The 24905-nt window shown below is 27.1% G+C and overlaps 1 protein-coding gene across 2 annotated transcripts in view; it reads right to left on the bottom strand.

Moving 5' to 3' along the window:
* The window catches only part of LOC105256027, a 31663-nt gene that overhangs the window by 4822 nt on the left and 1936 nt on the right, over positions 1 to 24905 (bottom strand). Inside the window, exons 1-5 of one of the 2 annotated variants that reach the window (XM_011265651.3) lie at positions 5660 to 6174; positions 3825 to 4211; positions 3103 to 3401; positions 2492 to 2891; positions 166 to 281 (exon numbers count right to left, since the gene is read on the bottom strand). In XM_011265651.3, the coding sequence (XP_011263953.2) occupies positions 166 to 281; positions 2492 to 2891; positions 3103 to 3401; positions 3825 to 4211; positions 5660 to 5741 (1284 nt within the window). In that variant the 5' untranslated portion in view covers positions 5742 to 6174. Of the gene's footprint in view, positions 1 to 165; positions 282 to 2491; positions 2892 to 3102; positions 3402 to 3824; positions 4212 to 5659; positions 6175 to 24905 lie in introns of those variants that run through there. The other variant, XM_011265653.3, reaches the window with a different exon arrangement.

Genomic DNA, 24905 nt, shown 5'->3' with positions numbered 1-24905 from the left:
TGCATATTTTTAACATTTATACTTATAAGATCAGTAATATATTATCCATATATCCATGTAGTATATGTTTGTATTATTTCATTAATTTATCACTTCTTCTACAATTAATGAAATATATTTTAAGTTTATTTTTGTATACGATAGATTTTTTTTGTCTCGGCTTACCAAAATAGGTCTTCTCTGTTTTCTTTTCTTTCTTTTTTTTCTCCGTTTGGCGTACGCCATTGTCATAGCCGTTACATCCATGGTTCTCACTAATGGCCCGCCCTGGATGGTAACACCTTTGGACAAAAGAGATTATCGCGCGTTATCGGTCTGCCGAGAGACGAAAATTGATCAACGAACAGTATTTCAGTGCGACATTTGATTCAATTCGATGAGCGATCCAATCGTGATCCCAAGAACTGGGTAATGAGTGGCTAAAACGTGCCAGAATTATCGCGAAAAGTGGACTTGGCTTTTCGCTGCTTCTGTGCCTTTCTCGATTCTCATATATCAACACATGAACGATACGTAACTGTTATTTTTAACGAGTTCTATTTGAGATGTGGCAACGCGCTGTCGTTGCCAAACTCTCGTTTCGCATCTCTCATACAACCGAGAGAAAGAGAGAGAGAGAGAGAGAGGAAGAGAGAAAGAGAGAGGAGAGAGAGAGAGACATATTTCTGACATTAAATTGTGCCGGTGTTATTAAGGTACGGAACATATCTTCTCGCGTGATAGTTGCGAGTCAATGGAGATTCTCAGATGAGATGAGATATGCTTTGTTACTTGGTGCAATGTAGAAACAATGAGATGTATGATGTGTTGGAACGGTGAAAAGTACACCGATTGATTTATGCGAGTGACAATTCGTCGTAGCGACAAATAGACATCGAGCGTGTACAGAGTTGGAACTTTAGGAACGATCGTGAACGAATATGAATTACTATTGAGCTAATTGTCAATTATTGTCGATGAAAGCTATCAGGCAATCTCATGATACTGTTTCACGAGATTGCAGAAGCTTGAGATTACCATTTCCACGATCGTGTCTAAAGTGTGATACCTTTTTGCGAATTATTACCTTTTACCTTGAATGTGGTAGAGGCACGGTGGTAATAAAACAGCAATGATGCCGATGGACGGGACAGAAGTCATGAATCGGGGCATATCCCTTTTCCTTGGCCGCGCTTCCGATCGACACTGTTCTCGTTTAACATTAGAAATAGGTACAATCAAGCGTACTACCGCTAGTGTAGCGCAGTACGAGGAAGGAGCGTTTATGTATTGAATTAATATAGATATATAAATAATTCAATTAACTATATATGATATTATTACAACTTCTTTTCATATTCTCTCATTTCAAGCTGCTATATGATTGATTGTATATAAAAGTATCCCACATCATTCTTTCCTATTTTGTTTTGAATTTTTTAATTAATTTTGATCGATTTTTTAGAAAAATAATAAAGATGTTGATAAAAAGTTTTTGAATTAAACAAATAAAAATGTAGATTTTTTTTAAATTAAGCTATGGAACTGCTAAGGAAATGTAAAAGCTTATTCTTTGAATAATTTTTTAAATTTTTACTTTTCAATACGAAATCTTAATTTAAGTTCTAATTCGTAAGAATCTCTCTTTCTCATATAATTTTCGAGATAATATGGATTTAAAATTGATTAAAGAATTAGCATATTAAAAGAAATAAGTTTGATATGGGAAACTTTGTATATTTTTTTTAAATATTTTATTATCTTGCATTTAGATTCCTTGTAAAATTGTACATTTAAAAAATTTTTATGTAAATGAGGATTATCAGCTGTCCTCCCGTTTCTGTAAATATTATGATAAACATTAATATAAGACACCACAAAATATCTTTAAAAATTAGAATATTACTTTAAATAGAGATATCTGTTAATTTTATTCAATTCAAAATAGATTAAAAATGCTAATTTATAAAAAGCTAATTATATAATTATATGTATGTATTAAGTTTGATTCTATTTTATTTTCTTTTTTTTCAATATTCTTATTTTCATTATTAAATAGATAATATAATGCATTGCTGAGAATTGTTATAATTATGAATTAAATGCATAATATATTATTAGGCATATATGTTATATTATGCATTAAATGCATAATATAACATATATACCTAATAATATTCGCAATTATATTGTGCAATTATATTATACAAATTTATATGAATCGTAATAATAATAATAATAATAATAATCATATTTGCACTCCCTCCCCGAAATGCGTCTTCTTCTCTTAAACGCAAACGTGGGCAATCAATTAGTTTATACATTTGTCCGTTGTTCCGTCCATCCGACTGTGAACAGAACGAAGGCTACGAGAGCGAATGTAAGTCTGCTCATGCAAATGGCAGAGAGCAAGTTCAGATTGTTCAATCCATACATAGCACGCGCACATTACTCCTCAAGGGAATGGCTCTTTTACCTATCTATCTATCTATTTATCTATCTAATAACTAACCATTGACGTTGACCAATGGCGGCCCAAACATGTAGTGACCAGGATACATATACGGCTGTGGTACAGCCGGCATTACGTGTGGCACATGTACCGGCTCCTGCATCAATAATGGATCTAGATAAGGATCGATCGTCGTTACGCCATTCTCTAAATGTTGTTGTTCTTCAAGATGCAGCTGTTCTAGAGGCTGTTCCTCTATGAGCTGCTCCTTCATAGTGTATGGCTCCATGGTCGATGCGTCTACTTCTTCGGTTTGTTCTTCAGTTTCTTCGGCTATGCTACCACTACAGCTGGCGCTACCAGTGCCGCTCTCATTCCACATACTGTTGGAAGCTTCCGCTGTCACTGCCATGCCGTTATGCTCTTCCACTATCGTGGCCGGTTCTGTACTTTGGTTAGTCTACAAATAATAAATAATTCATATTCGAAAATCCACATTGTCAATCTAATCAAAAGATAACTGAATGAGCTTAAAAGATATACATAATTTTCATTTCTCTAAAATAAAATATTTATAAATTTATACTAAAATTTTAATCGAATAATCAATAAGAGAAAATATTATGTACTTATATTATATACTTAATGGACAAATATAAGATTCAACTCACTTGATAGTCCATTAAACAATATGGCTGATTGGCAAGTTTAGGCACAAAGGCAGGATTGATCCATTCGATTGGTCTTAGAGGAACCGGGCCACATGGTACAGTCGCTAGAACACTTGGTCCAACAGCAGGTACTGGTGCAGGTCCGACCAACATCACAGGATATTCATAATAGTAACCACTCGCGTGATCGTAAAATGTTCCGTATCCTAGTTGAGTTCCTGGCTCTACCATGGGCGGATATTCTCCCGTTCCGGTATCCCTATCCAATAACTGTTGATCTTCTGTAGTTTCACTGCCGTCTATAAAAATGTTTTCGTTTAGTCGCATACATATTATTGATAAAATAAATATACGACAAAATGATAAATGTAGTAACTTTATTTAAACTAATATCGAGATAGAACAGATGAAAGATGTATTCTTTTTTTAAAAAAATATAAAAATGCTAATGCAAATTTTTGTAAGAAATTACCTTAAGTTACTATATGTTATTATTTCTATTTAAAAAGATATGTTTTAAAATATGTTTATTTTAATTGGATTAATTTTTAATAATTAAGTAATTTATTGTAGAATTTTATATAGTTTTATGAATAGAGTACGATACAATATATGGTAATTTGAATAAAATTGAAACTTTGTTATGACTGGAAAAAGTGAACTTACGTTTTAACTTATGCCTTTTGACTTATTAATATAACAATATATTTATCAACCTCTACCTGCGGTGGAATGTGACGCCGATTGACTTTCCGTGGTCGATGGCGTAGCGCTAGTGCTCGCATTTCCGGTCCAGGGTTTCTTGCGCGAGAGATATCCCTTCTTGAAAAGAACATCCTGCCGTGGCGTCGTGATTCTCGTGTATTCCTCCTCGTTGAAGATGATCTTGGGCTGTAATGGGGAGCCCGCATTCTCATCTCTATGCGATCTTGAGCCGCTGCTGGCGTAACCACTCGTACTGCCACCGCTGGTGCTGGTACCGGCTCGGCGTGGTTTGTAACCACTCTGCTGTCCATTCCGATCGAAGGTGTGCGTGTTCGTGTCCTTTTCCTGATTTTTCACATATTCCTTTCGTAAACCCTCTTCTTCATCTTCCTCACCGGGTGGAGCTGCCAAACGAAAATGACGATAATAATAAACAATAAATATGAATTGAGATATTTTTGTTTTCACATTTAAAATTAATCAAATGCAAAAAACAATAAGTAATACGCGCTGCAAATTTATTTAGAGAACTTCCCTAATCATTTAAGTTTCAACGTTAATAATTTTTTTAATTACGTGATAAATATCTGAAAAATGGAGAAAGATAGTTAAATAAAATATCTTAATATTTTGCATGGAGTATTAAAATATATAAGATATTCAGATGTTCAGCAGAATGTCTACTATGTGTGTGAAATCTTGTAAAAAAATTCTCTGGAAGCTCCTGATATTTCAGATATTTTTATTTAAAATTCAAGAGTAAAAAGGATATTTTAAAATTTTTTAATTAACCTTTTAAAATAAATTTATTGTATATATTTTCTAATATTTTTCATTTACGAATGTACGAAAGAAAAATACAAAGCTATTTAAGTTTCAAGAATTGCTAGATTTGCAAATATATTAAAAAACCTGAATAGCTTTCGATTAACATTTTTCTTGCAATCTTTATATTTTTATTACTAGAAATTACAATAAATAATATTGCATATTCAATATTTTGTTAAGACATTGAATATGTAAACAGAGAAATGAATATATGTATATTTATAATATATTTTAACACATAATTCACACTTAGCTTGTCGACTGCTTACAATATAAAAGCAATATGCATTGATTAAATCATGATAGTACATGATAACATTGAACATATGTTTGTGTCAGTCGCATAATGGTAAAAAAAATGTTAGGTCTTTCATATCATTTGAATAATCATTTTTTGTATTTAAAAGAAAACCTATATTATCTTCTAAATGTCATATGCAATTAATCACACATGGAAGGTTTTGTTCTATAATTTATGGTTGAATCAATATATACAATTATAAGCGTTGCAATCTAAATAAAAATTATAATCATATAATATAAAACATCATATGTATGAATTATTGTATTCGCTTATGATTTATTTCTAGAATTATTTTTACATAAAAAGATTTTTTATAAAACGAATAATTTAATATAAAACGACAATAGAATCAAATGGTGACAAGAAAATTTATAATCTCAAAATTATAGTAAATGTTTCGCATTCATATAGCTTTGATTGTATCACATGAATGTAAAAAATCTAAATTTAATTGATGATGTAATTTCGAGTGAATTATTTAATTTAATTATTTAATTTTGTATAAATTTATGATAGAGAAAATTATTATAATTATGATAGAGAAAATTATTATAATTTATGATAGAGAAAATTATTTGTACGTCTATTTGTTTCACTTTTTTTCTATTTTTCTATTTGAAATTCGACGCTTTTTATATCAATGTAAAATATGCTCGATATAAGACACTCGATGCGACGCGTTTTTCCACGTGTAATTTTGTTAAGATATTGTTTCCGTACCATCTTGGTACCTTGCTAAGAGCAATACATGATTCGAAGAGCCGATCACGTGGGTGACTTTCTTCTGTCGTCGCCACTGCATCGCACCCTTTCTCCACCAGGCGTTATTCTCCTTTCAGGATAGTCCTGACTGATAGAATCTTCGAGGATGTTCCTCAATTTGACCGGTTCAATTTTAGATATTTGACATTTATCACGAGGAGAAACGAACCGATAATCGTAACGATCGATAAAGGACGAAAGAATAGCATAACGAATATAGGATTAATCCACGATACGCGATGCCTCGAGAGCGACTGCGATCGACACGGAGAAGGGGGTGGTGATGTACACGACAGAAGAGATGAAGAGACCACGAGAAGAGGGGTGTAGTTGCGTGTAAGATGAACGGACGCGTTGCCCATTGGCTGCCTTCACCGGTACCAGAATAGCAAACGGAATTAGAATAGAAAACGGTCGAGGAGACTACCGAGCTGTCGACGATCGGTATCTTTGAGCACCGAAGTTTTCATATGAATCATTTATAAAGAGAATGTTTCTCATTTCTTTATCTTGAATCAATCCCGTTCCATTAATGCTCTTTATGATATTAATTTTATTCCTTTAAATTGATTCTAAAATGATAAAATAATATTTTTATGGAAAAATATCCATAAAAAAAGGAAATATGAAAGATATCTGAGAAATTCTTAAGTAGCATATATAATGTTTCAGTAAAATCATCGCCAATAGTGAATAATTCTAAATGCAGTCTTAACAAGTAGATTATCGAATTAAAATTATTGAGAATATTAAATCGATATATTAACATTAATAAAAAATAATAAAACTGAAGGAAATGTATGATTTAGATTATCCAAAATTATACTGGATAAAATACCTGTACATATCAATGTTAATTTTTAATATCTATCTATGATTGTTACAAGATTTATTATATGATTCATAAAATCTAAACTTCAAGTCTATTATCTTAATAAATATAAAACGTTAAATTTATCTGTTTTGAAATTTAATATTCACTGTTCAAAAATCGAAAAATAAATAATAGTGGTTAAATTTGTCAGTCAATTTTCTAGGACGGCTGGTTTTTTTACTCGCGAAAGAAGCACAAACGTTCAGCAAATACAATTATAGTACGATCACTAAATAGTGTGCTAATGACCAGTGATATTTTTGAAACGAAATTACCGTTACTGAAGGTATATTGCAGATATAGTAGTCAAAAATATATCTGGCGATTTAAATTATTTAATTCATTATTTAATAAATTATTAAATTATTTAATATTTTTATTAACTACTGTCATGAAAATTTTATTTTTATATTTCTCATTTTACCTCTTTTTCCATCTAATCTAATTATCCTTTTATGTTTCCTTTTATGTGCGAGAACAGTTTTAATAATCAAATTACAAACATTTTAGTCTAAATAGATAACTTTAGATGCAATTTTTTTAAAAATATTATATTTAATATCAATATAAAATAAGAAAGATACAAGCGCTTTTACAAAGTAACATCAAAATTAAAAATATAACTTTAAATGATCAAATATTTTTGATATATAAAATTTAAAAGTATCAAAACTATTATAATTATATCTTTATTCGCGACATTATATAAAGGTAAATTGTGTTATTAAATATGTATATTTTCAATATTGTTTAATATAATAATTTTCATTATTTTGAATATTTTAAGAAAACGAATATAATTTAATACAATTATAATTTATTATATATATGTGTGTGTGTGTGTGTGTGTGTGTGTGTGTGTGTGTATTATATATATTATATATTATATTTATAATTTGGAATATTTAAAAAACTGTCATATATAGTCTGTAATGTACGTATATATAGCCCTATATAAAGTTTATTTTATAATATAAAATTGGAAAGAATTCATCATAATTTTTACAATATATATATTTCTCTAGGAAATATTGAAAATATGAAAAAATTGACATCTCTCTTACATAATTATTTTATCTTCATTTATAAAAGAATACTTCATACAGAGAGGCATATATATATTTATGTTACATATATATTTAGGAAATACAATTACTTAGTTAATATGTATAAGAAATAGAATATGCATCACAGAAAAATGATGAATAAGAAAAAAAAGAAGATAATTCATATGAGAATTATACTTTATGCATAACTTTTGCGGTGTAAATTTTTTTCAGAGAACATAAGATAAAGTGTCGTCCCATCGTGTATAAATAACGAGATATATCGCACACATGGCATTCTTGTTTCAGATTCTACCTTTGTGCATTTCGAGTGAACCGTGCATTAAAATGTCTAGGTACGCGCGGGCGTACCTAGATGATGCATTCCATTGATCGCGCAAAGCATACGCCGGTGCTGCCGATGTGCACATCCGAATACCCGAGTGTCCGCCGTTCATTAACCCGAGTTCGAGAAAATACTCGCACTATGATATTCGATATATAACGATGCTGATAAGCGCGTGCATTAATATCCTGCAAATATATTCGATAATAATATTATGTATTTATGGCGTATAAGAGCGATATATTGCGAAAAGTTATCCTTGACGTTGAAAATAATTTTTCCTTGAAATCGTTTGGTTACGCGAGCAATGTATGCAGTGTACGTCATATAATGTTGCTCGTATCTATAATATTCATTCAAATGTTGTAGCCTCTCGTATTACTTCTCGTATTTATGTGCATTATATGTACAGAAAACTTTGAGGTAAACGGGAATAACGGAAATTATTTTCTAATAGTTTCATAATTAATAAATCTTTAAAATATATATTATATTTTTAATATTAAATACTTTAAAACTTATCTTTCTACAATTAAATATAAAAAATGTACGAGTAATTATAATATAAATAAATAATATAAATAAATATGACAGATAAAGAAAAAAATAAAAATCAGTATTCAACTGATTAATAATTAATACATATTGTAAATATTTTTTAGATAGTAGATTACTGATAAACGAAAGAAGAAAAGGACATAGAAAGAAATTTACAGTATTTTTAATTAATTGATCTAATGTTTGAGCGATCGGAATTAGAATTGTGTGCTATCCATTCATATATAAATATTACAATAGATTTTATGCAATTCAACTCGTTGCATAGCTATGTATCTGTTACTTATAATTGCAAAGTACGCGACTTAGTCTTAACTGAATATTGATTATAACGACTAATTATAAGTCTACGTTTGTTAAATTTATATTCCATTTTTATTGCTGATTTTAAGCCATCAACCATCAATGAAGTAACGCAATACGTGATTCATGTAATTATGATCAAATGTAATAATTTATTATTACTAGTGATGATTAGTGATATTTAATTACTGATCTTCGAGTGATTTGAGCATTAAAGATTATCTAATTCCTAGACGTTGTTTATATCTTTTATTAAATATTATATAAACTTTGCAGAACAATTCTATTTACATCGCAACTAATGTGTACAAGATATCAAAAAAAGTTTATCGGAAATTCTCTCTTCTTTGATAATTATATGGAATTGATCTTTTTTAACAAAAATGTCAAGGATTATTTATATATCGTGTGTATATATTCTTCTAGTTTTTAACATTTCAAATTAAAATTCTACTAAAATCTTAAAATATTGATTAAATTGTCATATATTATCATATTGTCTTTCTGAGACTTAAATTGTTAAAATTCTTCTGATTCAATAAATTAATCAAAGTTAATTAAAAATTATTAATACCTTAACATTAGAGAAAAAAAGCTTTATATCGTAGACGAACGATTACTTCTCTTATGAATTTTCGGTTAAAGCATATAAATTTAATACGAGACAGTATTAAAAATTAAATTAAAATTAGCATATTTTTTAAACAGGTCAGAGTATTTTACGATATTTGTATGTTATGTTCACATAATTTCATGCAATCATCATAATCTTTCCATATATTAATAAAAAAATTTTCCTAGAAAGATCGAGTTTTACAATATTTTCAATAATGATGAGAAATACTCTATTTAAATAATGTGTTTTTAACATGTTTTTTTATGTGTAATATTTATTCAGAAGGTAATTAAATAAAAAAGTAACATAAAATATGATTGAACAATATTACGTAATTTTATGAGTCACATGGTACTACGACTAACTTCGATTTCTTTGAAAAAAGCCTTGTGCCTTTTAATCGATGAATTAATACAGGGGATTGCATTTCCCATAGACGAGCTTCTACTTTGAAATCATTGAAATTTCCGGCAATTTTTCAAGGAAGAAAACAGAAATCGGTAATCACCACGCCCGCGTATTTTCGGCTAATGCGGGACACGATTAAAACCGGGAACCGGAAGTTCTCGCGAACACAACGAGCCCGGTCGGGCTCTGGAAAATCGCGGTATCGGCGAATTTAGTCTCTTCGCCGGTCGCAGGAATATAATGCATACTGATCGCGCACTGCTCCCATCAGGACGAGAAACCGCGAATCCTCTGGAATCGCCTCGGCGGCACTGCGCGGTCGTCGTCAATGTGCATCACATCATGCGCGTCGCTTCGATTTTCCACGACCGTCTGCGACTGTGCAACGTGAACGATTTTGCACCATTATCCGTGCTTTCCACCACCCACAGAGCTATTCTCGCTGGGAAAGACGCGAGAATTTGTCCTTTTTAATCTTCATAAAATTCTCATATTTAGACTCTGCGATATTATAACTCTTTTTTTTTTTTAAACCACTTTCCTTTTCTAAAACACTTCCTTTTGCTACAGTATGTACTATTTAAGTATCTTATATTTTTATCGTGATGTAATAAGATGAAGATATTATATATAATAGGTAAATATAAATTTGGAACGTATTTCAAAATAACAGTGTCCTTAAAATAATTTAAAGTGAGCCACTACCGTGAAGATATGGGAGCAATTAATTAATTAGTACATTTTAACGAAACTTAATTTAACATAATTAATAACAAATAAATTAACAAAGTTATGCTTATAATTAAATTAAAATTAAATTGCTTACAATTAATTTTAATGAGACATCAAAACTTCCACATATAGTACATAAATATGTGTGTATATTTATTGGCGAAAGAGATAGTAGACGTGTGTGAATTCGACCGTATATATTTTTGTTTTTATTTGATTTTCTCGTAGCATTAAAATTAAATGCAGATTATGTGCAATTAAAGGCTAGAATGCTATGAAAGATATCGTGCGATCTGACATTTAAAATGCGCGTGAAATCTTAATTAATTGTATTAATTACTCGCGAAAAAATATCGTCTGAGAATCATAAAAAAAGTAGTAAAGATCAAATAAGAAAAAAGGAAAAGATCCAAAAAATCATGGAGTAATGGTAGAGCAATTATAAGTGAGAAATTTAATTTTATTAATTTATTTCTTTTATTTTTAAATTTAATTGCTCATTTATTTTTCCAGTAACATATATAACTTATTTTATATAAACGTTTAAAAAATATATAGATAAATAATAAACAATCATCTTTCCGTGAATCGTATGTACATAATATATATTTGTGATTCTGCATTTCAGATTTCCATTAACTCTCATGCCAATTATCACGAGAAATCATATATTAGAAGCATAATTAAATGTTAATATATCTAATTTTGAATTTGTTTACATAATAAGTTCACAAATAATCGAAAACATTATACACGAATCAATTAATATACAATTATTTCTTCGATTTTGAAATTTAAAATGTTTTATGTTAAAGAATATAATATTTTTAAGATGTATTTCCAATATCTTTGAGCAATTAATTCTGATATTGATTGATTTTTACTTTTAATTCGCTGTAAAAAAATGCTTTTCGAAAACGGCAGGAGTATTAATATATAATATTAAATGAATATTCCATCTCTCCTTAATATGAATTTTTTGCTAATTGATAGAAGCAATGTATTCGAGATTAGAATAATAAATTAATCATAAAATGACAGTATTTGATTTTTAGTATAATAATGAAAATATCAAGTTAACAAAGGTAATGAATTTGATATGAGAGACTAACATTCAATTTGCAAGAGGCATATGTCTGTCATTTCGACAGCGGTCATAAACGGAACGGTCGAGGTGAATGATGAAATGACAAACGCACTTTGCTCGTCCTCGTGGCAGGTTGAGATGCCTCACGAATAGTCAAAACATAATGGTTTGGAACATCGGACTGTTATAGAACGGCCTAGGCACATTGTCAAAAACATAGAACAGATGCTCTACGCAATTCCATTTCGATTTTCTATAAATTTAATTTCCGATATCTTCTGTACACGTCTGGATATCGTGCTGAAATGAAGCTATGTACAGCTGTACGGTTTTAAGCGTAGCGCGCAGAAATAATATATGACCTGGTTATTTAACTAGTTATCACACCTCAAAGTGCGATACGTAACGCGAACAAAGTTCTTCGAACTGGTATAGAACTTTGTCTCCAACTTTACGGCTTGTACTGTACTTGTATCTCGGTCTTCAGATTTATTAAAAACATACGCAATCTCAAAAACGTTATCATATTATGCGCGCGGTCTTTCTAAGTGAATAGATAATATTCGATAGATATTGTTACTAATTAATATTTAAGTCTTAATTTATATTTTAAATTATATTAATAATAATATATGATTTTCAATTCAATATATATTAGTATGTTTAATAATCTTCACAAAAAATAGTAAATCTTGTCAAATTTATTTACGCAACTGCAGCATGAATATGATAATACTTAACAAATCTAGTCATTACAATAAGTTTTCTCGAATTTATTATTTATAATGTGTGTAAAATAAAATTATTATTTATGTTATTTATTATTATTCACATATAAATAAAAAAATGTAGTGTAATAAATACATATAAAAAGTCTACGTTTTAAGAAATTCAAAGATATAGCGCAGAAATCTAGGACTGTTTTTTGTAACACCTTGTAACTTGATCTTTTTTTAAATCTCCAGACATGTGGTAAGTCAATCACAAAAAATATATTGTGACAACCTTCGGTAATATGTACCAAACACATTGAAAGTTTCAAATTATGGTTTTTTATCATTTTTTTAAGAGCTATATAAATGATTAGTGAAGGAAATGTATCTTTTAGTGTAAAGAAAACCGCGTTTTTCATTTAAGGAAATTAAAAGAAATATATTGTGAGAAATATATAATCAAAATGAAAAAAATTTTATTAATAAAACTTAATTTTTTACACTATTATTCTAGTTTTAAATAAGTAATTTATATATATATATATTGTTTAAAAAATATTATAATATATAAAATATATTACATAATATAAAATATTATTAATATAAATAAAATATTAATATAAAATATTATAAATATTATAAAAATACATATCAATCATTATTATAATCTACTGATTAATCTATTGATTAAAATCCTTCTAGTGGATTCTTAATATCCGATCGATATCTATCATATCTAAAAAGTTTTTTTTAATAATAAAGTAAACTGATATTGATTATCATTTTAACAATTAAACAATTAAACTTCAAAATCAATAATATAGAATTCTTATCTTTTAAAATATTTTTTTCGATACAACTTCAAATATATAAATAAAAGAATCCTAAAATTAATTTTTGTTAAATATGAATAATTTTGGTTAAATATGAATTATTTACTGTTTGTAAAATGAGAAGCAATAATATAGTCTCGACGAAACGTTAATATTGACAAAGTTAGCTCGGGGATGGTCTGTATTCTCATTATTAAAAATTCAAATTAGATACAGTGTGAGAATATCTATGAGCATGCAGCATTAATAATAAAATATGCTGTCTACACATTTCCATTGATATATACGTACAATATATTATATACTATATACTACATGGTGTATATATTTAAAATTTATTTCAAATAATTTGATCATACACATAAATATTTGCAATTATATATAATAAATATTATTGAATAGTCGTGTATTCAATTTTTATTTAATCTACGAAAAATGCACTTTTTTTTAATACATATTTTGAAAAAACATATAAAAAATAGTGAATTATATAAATTGTTTACGTTTCTTAATTATATAAATTGTTTCTAGCAAAATAATCAAAGTTTATATTATTTTCTTTTGATCAAGCCGCGTACACACTTTGATATCTATAGAATATATATATCTTTGAAGTGCGTAACAGATTAAATATCAAATTTACAAGCTGGTATAACATGGTACGATATTCAACGAATCGTCGCATAACACTGATTATACTTGATGGTATGCGAAACAATGAAAGTATTATGTAACCCTTGAAACGCAAACATCTTATCAGAATTAATCCTTATGTCAACTTGGTTCATACTTGAAAATACTCTTTATCAATACTAAAATACATCTTTTAAGAAACATCATACATAAATTAAAATATAATTTTGGAAGACAATATGTTAAATACATATATGTATATAATCAATAAATCCTGTAAAATATTATAAATCTCCTTCTTTGGCAATTGCACAAAATATCCATTATAAATTGATTTGAAATCTATATTGATTATATAGATTTTACAACAATTAAGACAATATTAATTTGATTTAAAAGTATCACATTACTAAAAATACATTGCGTAATGCAATCAATAGTAGATGAAAAAATTTTCATCGAAGATATTACACGGTTCATCAAAAATTTCAAACAAATTTCAAATTTTTAATTTCTCTTCTGCAATTTTAGCAGTTTAATATTATATATATACATGTCATTAATAGAAATGTTACATTAACAGTGCTAGAATTGGCAAATGGTCCAAAAAGTTCCTTGACCTTTCAAGGTATGACGAAGGAGATAGTAGAAAATATCTACAAAAGAACAAGACTAATAGCTAGTCCAACAGCTAGTCCAACAGCTAGATTTACAGCTAGAAGCACGTTTGCCAGAGCGAGGAGCATTAAATCACTGATATCGTTACGAGTTTGATGCTTAAAGGACCATAAAATAACTATTCTAGAGTAAAACAGTCGACGGACATGACGAACGAAGACCATACGTGTGGCGGATAGTATCGATAGGCAAAAATAGCACGTAAGATCCAAATGTGTTCTGCAGAACACGCCGCGTGCAAACGTGACACGCGCAATTCTCTTATTGCAAATCTATTATTAACATTCCTAGACATTACCGACATTTTCAACACTTTAACGAGTTCATAAATGCTCTTAGATGTCATGGATGTTAATATAGCGAGTACCACAGAATGGCTTACTGGAAATTTTGAACATTATTGTAAAAACCGATGTAAAGAGATTTGGCTATTCATTAAACAAAATATTAAAAGACAAGATTTGTATTCAAATTATAAAAATTGTAAGTAAAATATTTATTAATTTATTAAAATTTTATGCGAGCAATTTCTGAAACAACCTGTATATCTTTTACTATGCTTCTATTTACGATCTTATTGCACACAAGTATTTTTAGAAAACAATAAAAATTCTTGTTGTTTTCGTGTTGTCTTTTCTTAAACCAAGTTAATTTCCTGTTTGATTAATACCTAACTCATGATTTATTGTGTATAAAGATTGTACATTTTCGCGGAAAAAAATGAAAGATTAATTAATATGACAGAGGGCAAAAATATTCTTCGTTCTTCTTTGCATATTCAATAAAAATAAAATTCTGATGAAATAAGAATTCTTTATCATTTTATGTATGATTTTAGATTGCTTCAAATAATTTAATTTAATGATATTTTGTTTAACAAATGTTTTGCAAAATTTTTCTTCGTAATATGACAATTATACGTATATGTATGCAATTTTATAATATCTCTTTATATTTTACTATGTTTTCTTTTTTCTCTCTTTATTAAATTTAAATTTCTTTTAATCTCTTTTGCAGTGCATCATTTATATGTCCGAAGAAAAGAGATTTATAAGTATATATATAACTATATTGATAAAATAAAAATTTCAAAAGAATAATTTTTTGAAGGCAAAAGATTTTCGAATTTTTATTTTATATATAAATATTTTATATATAGATTCTTGGACTAACTGGAAATAGTTTTATCTTTACAAAGATCGAGGAATTAGTGTAATTTCCGAATTATTATACGAATAAAAATCTAAACATCTTGAAAAGTAAATTACAAAATTAAAAATAGAAAATATTATACATTTTCTTTTTTTTTATAATATTAATAGATTTTATTTTTAAAGTTTTAAACAAAATTTTAAGTAATAATTATATCAATTTAAGAATACATAAATCTGAAAGAAAAAGTGTTATATAACTTAGTAAAAAATAAATAAACCAGACCTTTTCTTCTTTTGTATGTACATATATATTATACTGGTAAAATAAATTTTCACAAAAGAAGAAAAATGTATTCTCAAGGTGATCAAAGAATCCAAGAAAACAAGAAAACGTGAGAAATTTGCGATGCAAATATCAATAAGATTACATTTTTTTAATATTCGAAGTTTAAATACGAAAGATGTATTATGTAAGATCAATCCGAAAATGCTGCTGTTGACTCAAAATCATGCGGACGTGCTATTCGTTGACATCCGTCGAACGTCTCGAAAAATTTGCCTGTGCTCATGAGGCGCGAGCATGTGACGAGAACCTCGTGGTCACTCACGTGCTATTCATAACCTGAACTCGCGGCTTTTCGTTTCACGCACTTCTACCAGTCGATGTGTGCGCATATACATATATCGTCAATACGTATGTATTCGTGGTATACGATGACACACATACACGCAACGCGAGCGCTGCTCTCGACGTACGTACGTAAAGCTGCATTTTCTACCGGTAAGCGACGAAGTCGAAGTTACGTAATCCGTACAAACGTCAGGAAGGTCTACGATCTTCAGCACGTGCTACGTGTGGAAACTTTGCCCGCATCCGATGCAATGCACGCAAAGAAGAGAAGAGAGAAAATAACATTATTTTCTTCACATGCTGTTGCTTATTATTAGTTGATTTGTTGATTTTATGTATTTGCGAAATATCACGCTGGGCGAGTGAAAAATAGCGAGTTTTACGCAATGTCTTCGATGATAATATTTTTATTTCAGAAAGAGAAACATTTTCCATCTGTTTAAATTGAATCAATTATATAAGAGGATCAATTATATATCGTCTCTCTCTCTCTCTCTCTCTCTGTCTGTCTCTTTCTTATCTTTCTTGCTCAATTTAATGACTTTGTGGATATGTTTTAATTGGAGCGAAACGATTGATCTCAAAACATGATAAATCAAATGAATGTAGTCATATTACAGAAAGCTATGAAAAGTTTTAGGAATTGCAATTAAATGTAATATCTAATATATAATAGAATGCTTTAACTTTATTCAAGGATATCTTAATAAAGTGTAATTATAAAATTCTACATTGCTTATGTAATAGTGATTATGTGATGTTTAAAAATGCATTTGCTTTATTATAATATGAAGTACTATAAATATTCTTATCGTTCAAAACATTTGCGTCAATTATTTTATCCATTTTGAGAATAAAGCCATTATACTAAATGAATTAGTTACGTAATTATTATAAGTAACATATACTTTTTATTAGCAAAATTAACATAATTACTTCTAATGTTTTTTAAATACTGTAAATATGAATCACTATGATCTATAAAATTCCATTTAAATTTTCCATTTTATTGATTTTCATTAATATATGTATTTATGTAATATATGTAATATATTTTATAATATATTATGTAATATATGTAATATATTTTATATTTGTAATATATATTGAAACAAATAAATAAAACTCAAAATTCGTATTTTCTCTATATATATAGTTTTTACACTAATAAATAAATAAAAATAAATTGTTTAAGATTAACTTAATAAGAGAACTTAATTTTTAAATGTAGCATTTTACTTCTAAAATTATGGGCCTTTCCATAAAAAAAATTAAGAGAGAGATATATTTTCTTGTAAATTTTTTAAGTATTTTATTATAGCTACATAAAAAAAAGAAATAATTTGATTTAGCAAAGAAAAATCACTTGTTTATTTGTTAACAAAATATTATATTTGATATATGATTTTGTTATGTGATCCCCCTTATTAATATATTTCACCTTAATTATAATTTTTTAATTATCAACTTTATAAAAGATTTAAAAATAAATATATTAATTTAACCTAATGTCTTATTTTAATCCATTGTGTTTCGTAATTTGTGTCTCATGTCTTTTCTAAAATAGACTACTCATATTAGGTTCGACGTTCGGTGGAAAATGTGCTGTAGAAGCTTTACGTAATGGATCACGCGACGCAGCTTCTATCCACGGATACACGTGCATACGTACATGCACATCCATATTCTTTATTTTTCTCTTCTGTTAATGTTATATTTAGCTTCTTTCTATTTTTTCAATTTTAGCTTTCTCGCATCAAATCTCTCATGTTAATAAAAACGTTCATTTTACCTGCTAATGTTGAAAAAAAATTTTGTTTAGATATCAATGCTTTTTATTACTTAAATATGAAATATATAAGTTTAATCAATAATGCAATGAAAAAATATAATATATTAGAATTTTGATATTTTTTCAATACAAAAATATTGAGTTATTAACAAATTTATTCGTCTTTTTCTATATTCTTACATTAATAAAAAAAAAAAAACAATAAATTTCGTGTGAATTTTATAAAAAATAAAAAGTGTAAAATAATAAATAAGAGACAAATACTAATATATAAATAATATTAATAAAGCAAATAAAAGTAACTAGATAAATAAATATAAATAAAAGTAATTAATAATAATAATAAGTTAAAGAAAGTTATCAGATTATATAAAATAAATTTTTATATGGGATTGTATTTTGAAAAGATTGTTTTGTATTTATAAAATTTAAATATTAAAATCTAGGTGCAAGAGAAAGATTAAATCTTATTTATTCGATAAATCCTCATCGTTTATTAATATCTAGTTGTACATGTAATAAAAATTCATTAATTATGTATTCATTAAAGATGTATTTGCGTTGCAAGATTAACAAAAGATTTCATTTCACAAAATGAATTCGGTAATTAAATAATACATTTTCGTGCTATTTTAACAAGTTTAACTTAGTTTATTGTTTTATTTTTGCATTAATGTTTTATATATACATTATACATAATTAATTAATTTTTAATATAAACATCGAAGAGAGTAATTTAAAAATGTAATAATAATTTTACAAAAATTTATTGAAAATAAATAAATAAATAAATAAATAAATAAATAAATAAATAAATATATATATATATATATATATATATATTATATATTATATATTTTTAAATTATTCGAAAGCTTATTTATTACTTGTAAATTCCTAATCATAAATGTATATTTATTGAATATTAGATTCACATGCACGGAAAAAAACAATGAGGATTTATACGCGGATATATTTGCATTGCAAGTACAAAGAGATAATCTCACTCTCTCGACAAACTCACATGCCAGCAAGAGACGCGCGCATAGAGAAATGTAGCATATATATTCGCAGTAGTAAGAGTCGATCACTTATGGTACTATAGCAGTCTGCACTGCCACGATGTCCGCTGGCATATAAGAAATTTAAGATCCAGTAGAATCGATTCTCCGACAAGGAAAGAGAGTTTTTTAAGTTTACATGCTTACGCACAGAAATTTTAGATAGACAATTAGTTAATAAAAAGAATATCTTTCAGAACTTTCGAAAAATCCATATTCCTACTACATAATTAAATATATATATTACATAATCGCAGTATAATACAGTCGTAGTATAATACATAATCGAATATTTTATCATAATAAGTATTTTTTATGTAAGCATTTTATCTGTCATATGGACTAAAAATCCTGATAAAATCGAGAAGAATGATATCGACTAAAAAGTATCTTGGATACTGAATATACTAAATAAATATTTTAATATTCAAGAATAATTCGGGAGAATATCTTTAATCTTTCTATATTATATATTAATTATGTGTATAGTAATTTGTGCACCTTTCATTAATTTATTTAAAAAAAGAATTCTTTTATTTCTACAAGAGATATGAAGAAAATGTCGATATTTTTAAAAATTTAAATATTCTTAATTAGAAATGGCGATTATTTATTAGTGAAATATTGATATCTGTGAAAAATATCCGGACATTTCTGAATAAAATATATATCGAGCTAAATTTTCTGTATTTATTTTTTATTATAGACGCCACCAATTTTCTCATAATTATCGCTTGAATTTAGAAATTCCATCCGTCAGAAAATACAAACTGCGAGATTTCTCGATGGAAGAATAAAGCAATAATGATTGCTCTGGCTGAGGTTTGTTTTGTATTTCATCCAAGGACATTAGCCCGACGAGGCATTTCATTTCCTATACACGGTATGACGACGATCGAGAGACACGACGCTTAACTATTGATTTGCTCCGGTATCGAGTCGAACGGGAGTTTCCCTCTCTCGACCATAGAACTTCGCAATGCGATTCCCGCGAAGTTTTTTATCTCATCTTTATAATGCAAACTTTTATGACGCGCAACTATTCTCAGTTGTTATTGCTTTTAACGGAATGATCATTGAACGTATGACAAATTTATAGAATTTGTTAGATATTACTAAAAGATATATAAAATTGAAAGTTTGAAATTAATCAACAATAAAATGTGCGATAAATTTAAACGTATTATATAAATAATAAAAATAGACGTACAATAAAAAGTTATCATTCCAAGTAAATACAAATATTTTATTATTATATAATGTTTTAACATGTATACCATTTTTAGTTTCATGATTAATTTTTGCCATAAATATTATTTATTACACAAGAATAAAATTCTGTTATAAAAACCCCATTATTTATTGAAACGAAAAACTATTATATAATTTGTTATATAATCCGACAATACAAATTTTTATTCAATATTCTACAGTTTATAGTTAATAATGCTTTTATATATTTATAATTTGAAAAAAGAGTGATGATAAAAGATCATTTATTTCGGAAATGATAGTTTTTACTAAAATTATTAAGCTATTTCTCACTCTTTCTGTAAATATCTTTGAAGATTGCAGAACTGCATGAGGCGCCAGAGGTCAATCATTTCATCACACAAGATCATCGGAATAAATTAGTCACCTCCATTATTGTGTATATTATGTAATGATGATATAATCATAATAAGGATCATTAATTTTTTACTTTTACAAAAATTTTTTCAAATAAAATATGTTACGTTTGATAAAGAAAGTAAATCTCAAGGATACAAAGATTTTAGACAATATGTATGTATATCAATTAAAATAAAAATGTTTTAATGAGAAAAAAAATATATATATATATATATATATATTGCATTTATTAAATAAACTGCAAGCAATAGAATAGTTTTATTTAGAACTGTATTCTATTGTTAAGCCATAATTCATCACAAGTTTACTAAATATTCATATAATAAATTGGCGAACTTCCAAATTTTAAGATCATCGAACTTCCTTCTTTGTCTAGTAAATAATCAATTTTCGATTAAATTATTATTTAACACTTTTTGGAGAAGTTCGTCAGTTACAATAATTCTTTTTTTTTTACTCAAAAGAAAATAGCTTAACTAGATTCAATATCATACATATTTTAATCTAATCACGATAACAACTTGAATAAAATTATTGTGCCGATAAAATCCAAATTTTAAGTGCTTAATGCGAGAAATCAGAAGTTACTATTAAATATAAAAAATATCTAATTCTTTGTTTTTTTTATATAATTGAAAATAGAAATAAATTATTAATATTTCTATAATAATAGATAATCTTATTTCTTTATTTACGTATTTAATATATTATATTTAAATATTTTCTTAGATTATTATATTTAAATATTAAATATTCTTTTTTAGAGATAATGAATTTATAGATAAATTCTTAGGAAAAACAGCATTAATTTATTCATAAATAAGTACTTTATATATATGCAAGAATTATGAAATATAATCTTATAATAAATCCATTCTTATAATAAGCATTGTGTTACATTGTGCAAGAATAATAATTAGATTTTATGTTCAATTTTTTTGTGAAATTGCAGTCACACTAACAAATATATTCTTATGTAACTGGAAACGTCAATTTAAAAATTAATTTTAAATTCTCTTGTAGTAATAAAGGCCATTATCATAAAGCCGCAAAATGTTAAAGCAATCGACTATGTCCGCGGTTTGAACATCACTGCTTTGGAGATTATTCACTATAATTACTACATAACACGTGTATATATAGGTATCTCCTCCCCAACGTTATGAAACATGGCATTTGGCAATTGCTCCTACATCGAGATGTGCAGCACATTATTGCTCTGACCTAGTGTGCTCGAATATGTTTGTATTGGTTATCATTGACATGCGTTTGAGTCGAGAAAATTTTCTCTTGTAATAATAATATATAGTAGATGACGAAATTATAATACTTGAGATTTTATGATTTCTCTTTCCTATAAATATATAAAAATAGAAATAGAAATCTTCAAAAATAATTATGAATCAAAAATATACAAATATAGACTATTATAATTACGATATTAATTATACTAATGCATAAATAAATAATAATAAAATTTATAATTGTGAATAATATTAATAACTAGCTGAAAAATATATGCAAACTTTCTTCGGTATGATAATATTTTTGTGAATAAAATAAAACTACAATTATTATTCCTAATGTTTAATTTGATTTTTAAATATAATTCTCAATTATTATGCATTTTCTTAAATAACTGTGTAATTTATTATTAACTATTAAATTTATTATAATTTACTGTATTGCTCAATTTAATTCTTATTCCAAATAAACTTATTAATGATAAAAAATAATGCAAAAATTTGATATCGTTACAAGATATCGTTACAAAAAGGCACGAGATAAAGAAAACACTCAGCATTGTATAACTAACAATGAGTTTACATTCAAGTTATCGGGTCGCTGAATAGACATAGATGACGATATGCATCGATGGAGACATCCGTTATAAAAATAGGAGAAAAAAGAGAAAATTATGCTTCGAGATAATCTCTTCGCGTTTCAAAAACTAAGATAGTAAGATAGAAATAAATATGAAATGAGAAGACATAAGTATCTATATCTTTGATGTTATTCATTTTTTCCTCATTTAACGAAAATTACTACAATCGTGCCAGCCAAAAAGGATAACAAAAATAATATTGTTAAAAGATACTAGAGGACAAGATATTATAGAGGACGAGAAGAACTTTACAAATAGTTTTCAAAAATTTAGTCTTTCTTTCAGTCTTTATTTTCTCTTTCTTTTTCTTTCATCTCTTCTTCTCATTAAAGATATTTTGTTATTGTACAATTTTATATATATAATTTGTTGCAAAATAGGATATATATGTATATACGTTTGAATATTTATCTCGAAATATGATTGGCTTTTAGAGAATTTTGATAGAGACGTATACTTATATCGACACACTTATTGTTAGCTTTTGTTATCTTTAAATACCACAATAAATCATATATCTTGTCTTAAAACACGTGGTGATAAATATTAATTAATTGCAATATTGATATTTTGAAGATATTTGCAAAGTGATTCTATGTTTTAAATACAATTAAAATTTATTTTTCTATATATATATATATATATATATATATAAAATAAAAAAATAAATAAAAAAAAATATATATATATTTTTTTTTAACATATAACTGGAGGAAATTTATGTTTATGAGTTATAACCATATAGGTTTATAAAAAAATTCTTTTATTATTTAAATTTGTTAAAATAAAAGGCAATATAACATAGGTATATAACATAGATATATATATAACATGTATATAACACAGTTACAAGTTATCTAGAAAATAAAAATTGATATTCTAGCAATATTTTATTTTGAAAATTTACATCCTCTGATATACATACATACATACATACATACATATACATATATATATATATCTATGTATGTATATGTATGTATGTATGTATGTATATCAGAGGATGTAAATTTTCAAAATAAAATATTGCTAGAATATCAATTTTTATTTTCTAGATAACTTGTAACTGTGTTATATATATATATATATATATATATATATATATATATATATATATATATATATATACACTGAACCCGCGCAGTGTTTTCTCACTATACAACTCTGCTATAATTATCATATGCGTGTTATAATCTGCACATATTATGTCATAAATAATTTCTATTGCCATAAAAATCATGTATGTTTTCTTCTTATTATTATTCTTAACCTTTGTGTATTTGATATGCGCACAGTCACATCACGTAAAGATCTATGTACCTTATCTGATATGACGAAAATTAGAATAAACACAAAAAAAATTATACACTGTATTATAGAACTGTTATGTTTACATATCGCAATATCCTTGAGTCCATTCACGTGCGTAACACGTACTTAAATTGGAAAAAAAAATAAATAAATAAACCTCTATTTTTCAAAAGAGAAAATTAAATTTACAATATTTTATATATATATATATATATATATATATATATATATATTGTAATAATTATTACAATTGATAATATTACGAATAATTCTACATATTGAGATAAAATATATATATCGAAGATATTTTAAATTTTAAATTTTATTTTATATTTAATATTTTAAATTTTTTCTTGCACCTTTTTTAAACATAAAAGATTAATAGAGCAGAAAATCGAAGCTGTCGAGACATACTTCGATCAAGGATAAGCCGCAGGTAATAAACACCGTTCAAGCTCTCGTCGCGAAGAAAGAAATGTATTATACGAACGAGCCAAGCAACGAGGGAAGGTCGTAACGTGTAAAGCGTGATCTTACGCGCGGTATGTCTAACATAAGCGAGTAAATAGGTACGGTAACGTTACGGAGGAGAAAAGTCAGGTAGGTAGGTAGGGTGGGCGCGGATCGATGCGACATGAGTTGGACTCGAAGGCGAGAATTTGCAAGCGGAAGAACCCTCGGCATGAGAACTCGGATTATCGGTAACGATAAATATAAAAAAAAATTCATAAAATTTGACGAAAAGACCTCGGACTTTCTGCGCAAGATTTTAAGCTGAAGATGCGTTGAATAATTCAAGTTATACGTTGTCATCTTATATTCAAGATTCGTCTTGCGAAATAAAGAAACAAGACTTTCGATCGTGATAATAAGCATGACTGAGCGTCGAGTTTTCTCAAAGGTTTCCCGGT

The sequence above is a fragment of the Camponotus floridanus genome, unplaced genomic scaffold, assembly GCF_003227725.1.
Source record: "Camponotus floridanus strain SB8 unplaced genomic scaffold, Cflo_v7.5 scaffold14, whole genome shotgun sequence".
In the NCBI taxonomy this organism is placed as follows: Eukaryota; Metazoa; Arthropoda; class Insecta; order Hymenoptera; family Formicidae; genus Camponotus; species Camponotus floridanus.
This window is presented reverse-complemented; position numbering and strand designations above follow the sequence as displayed.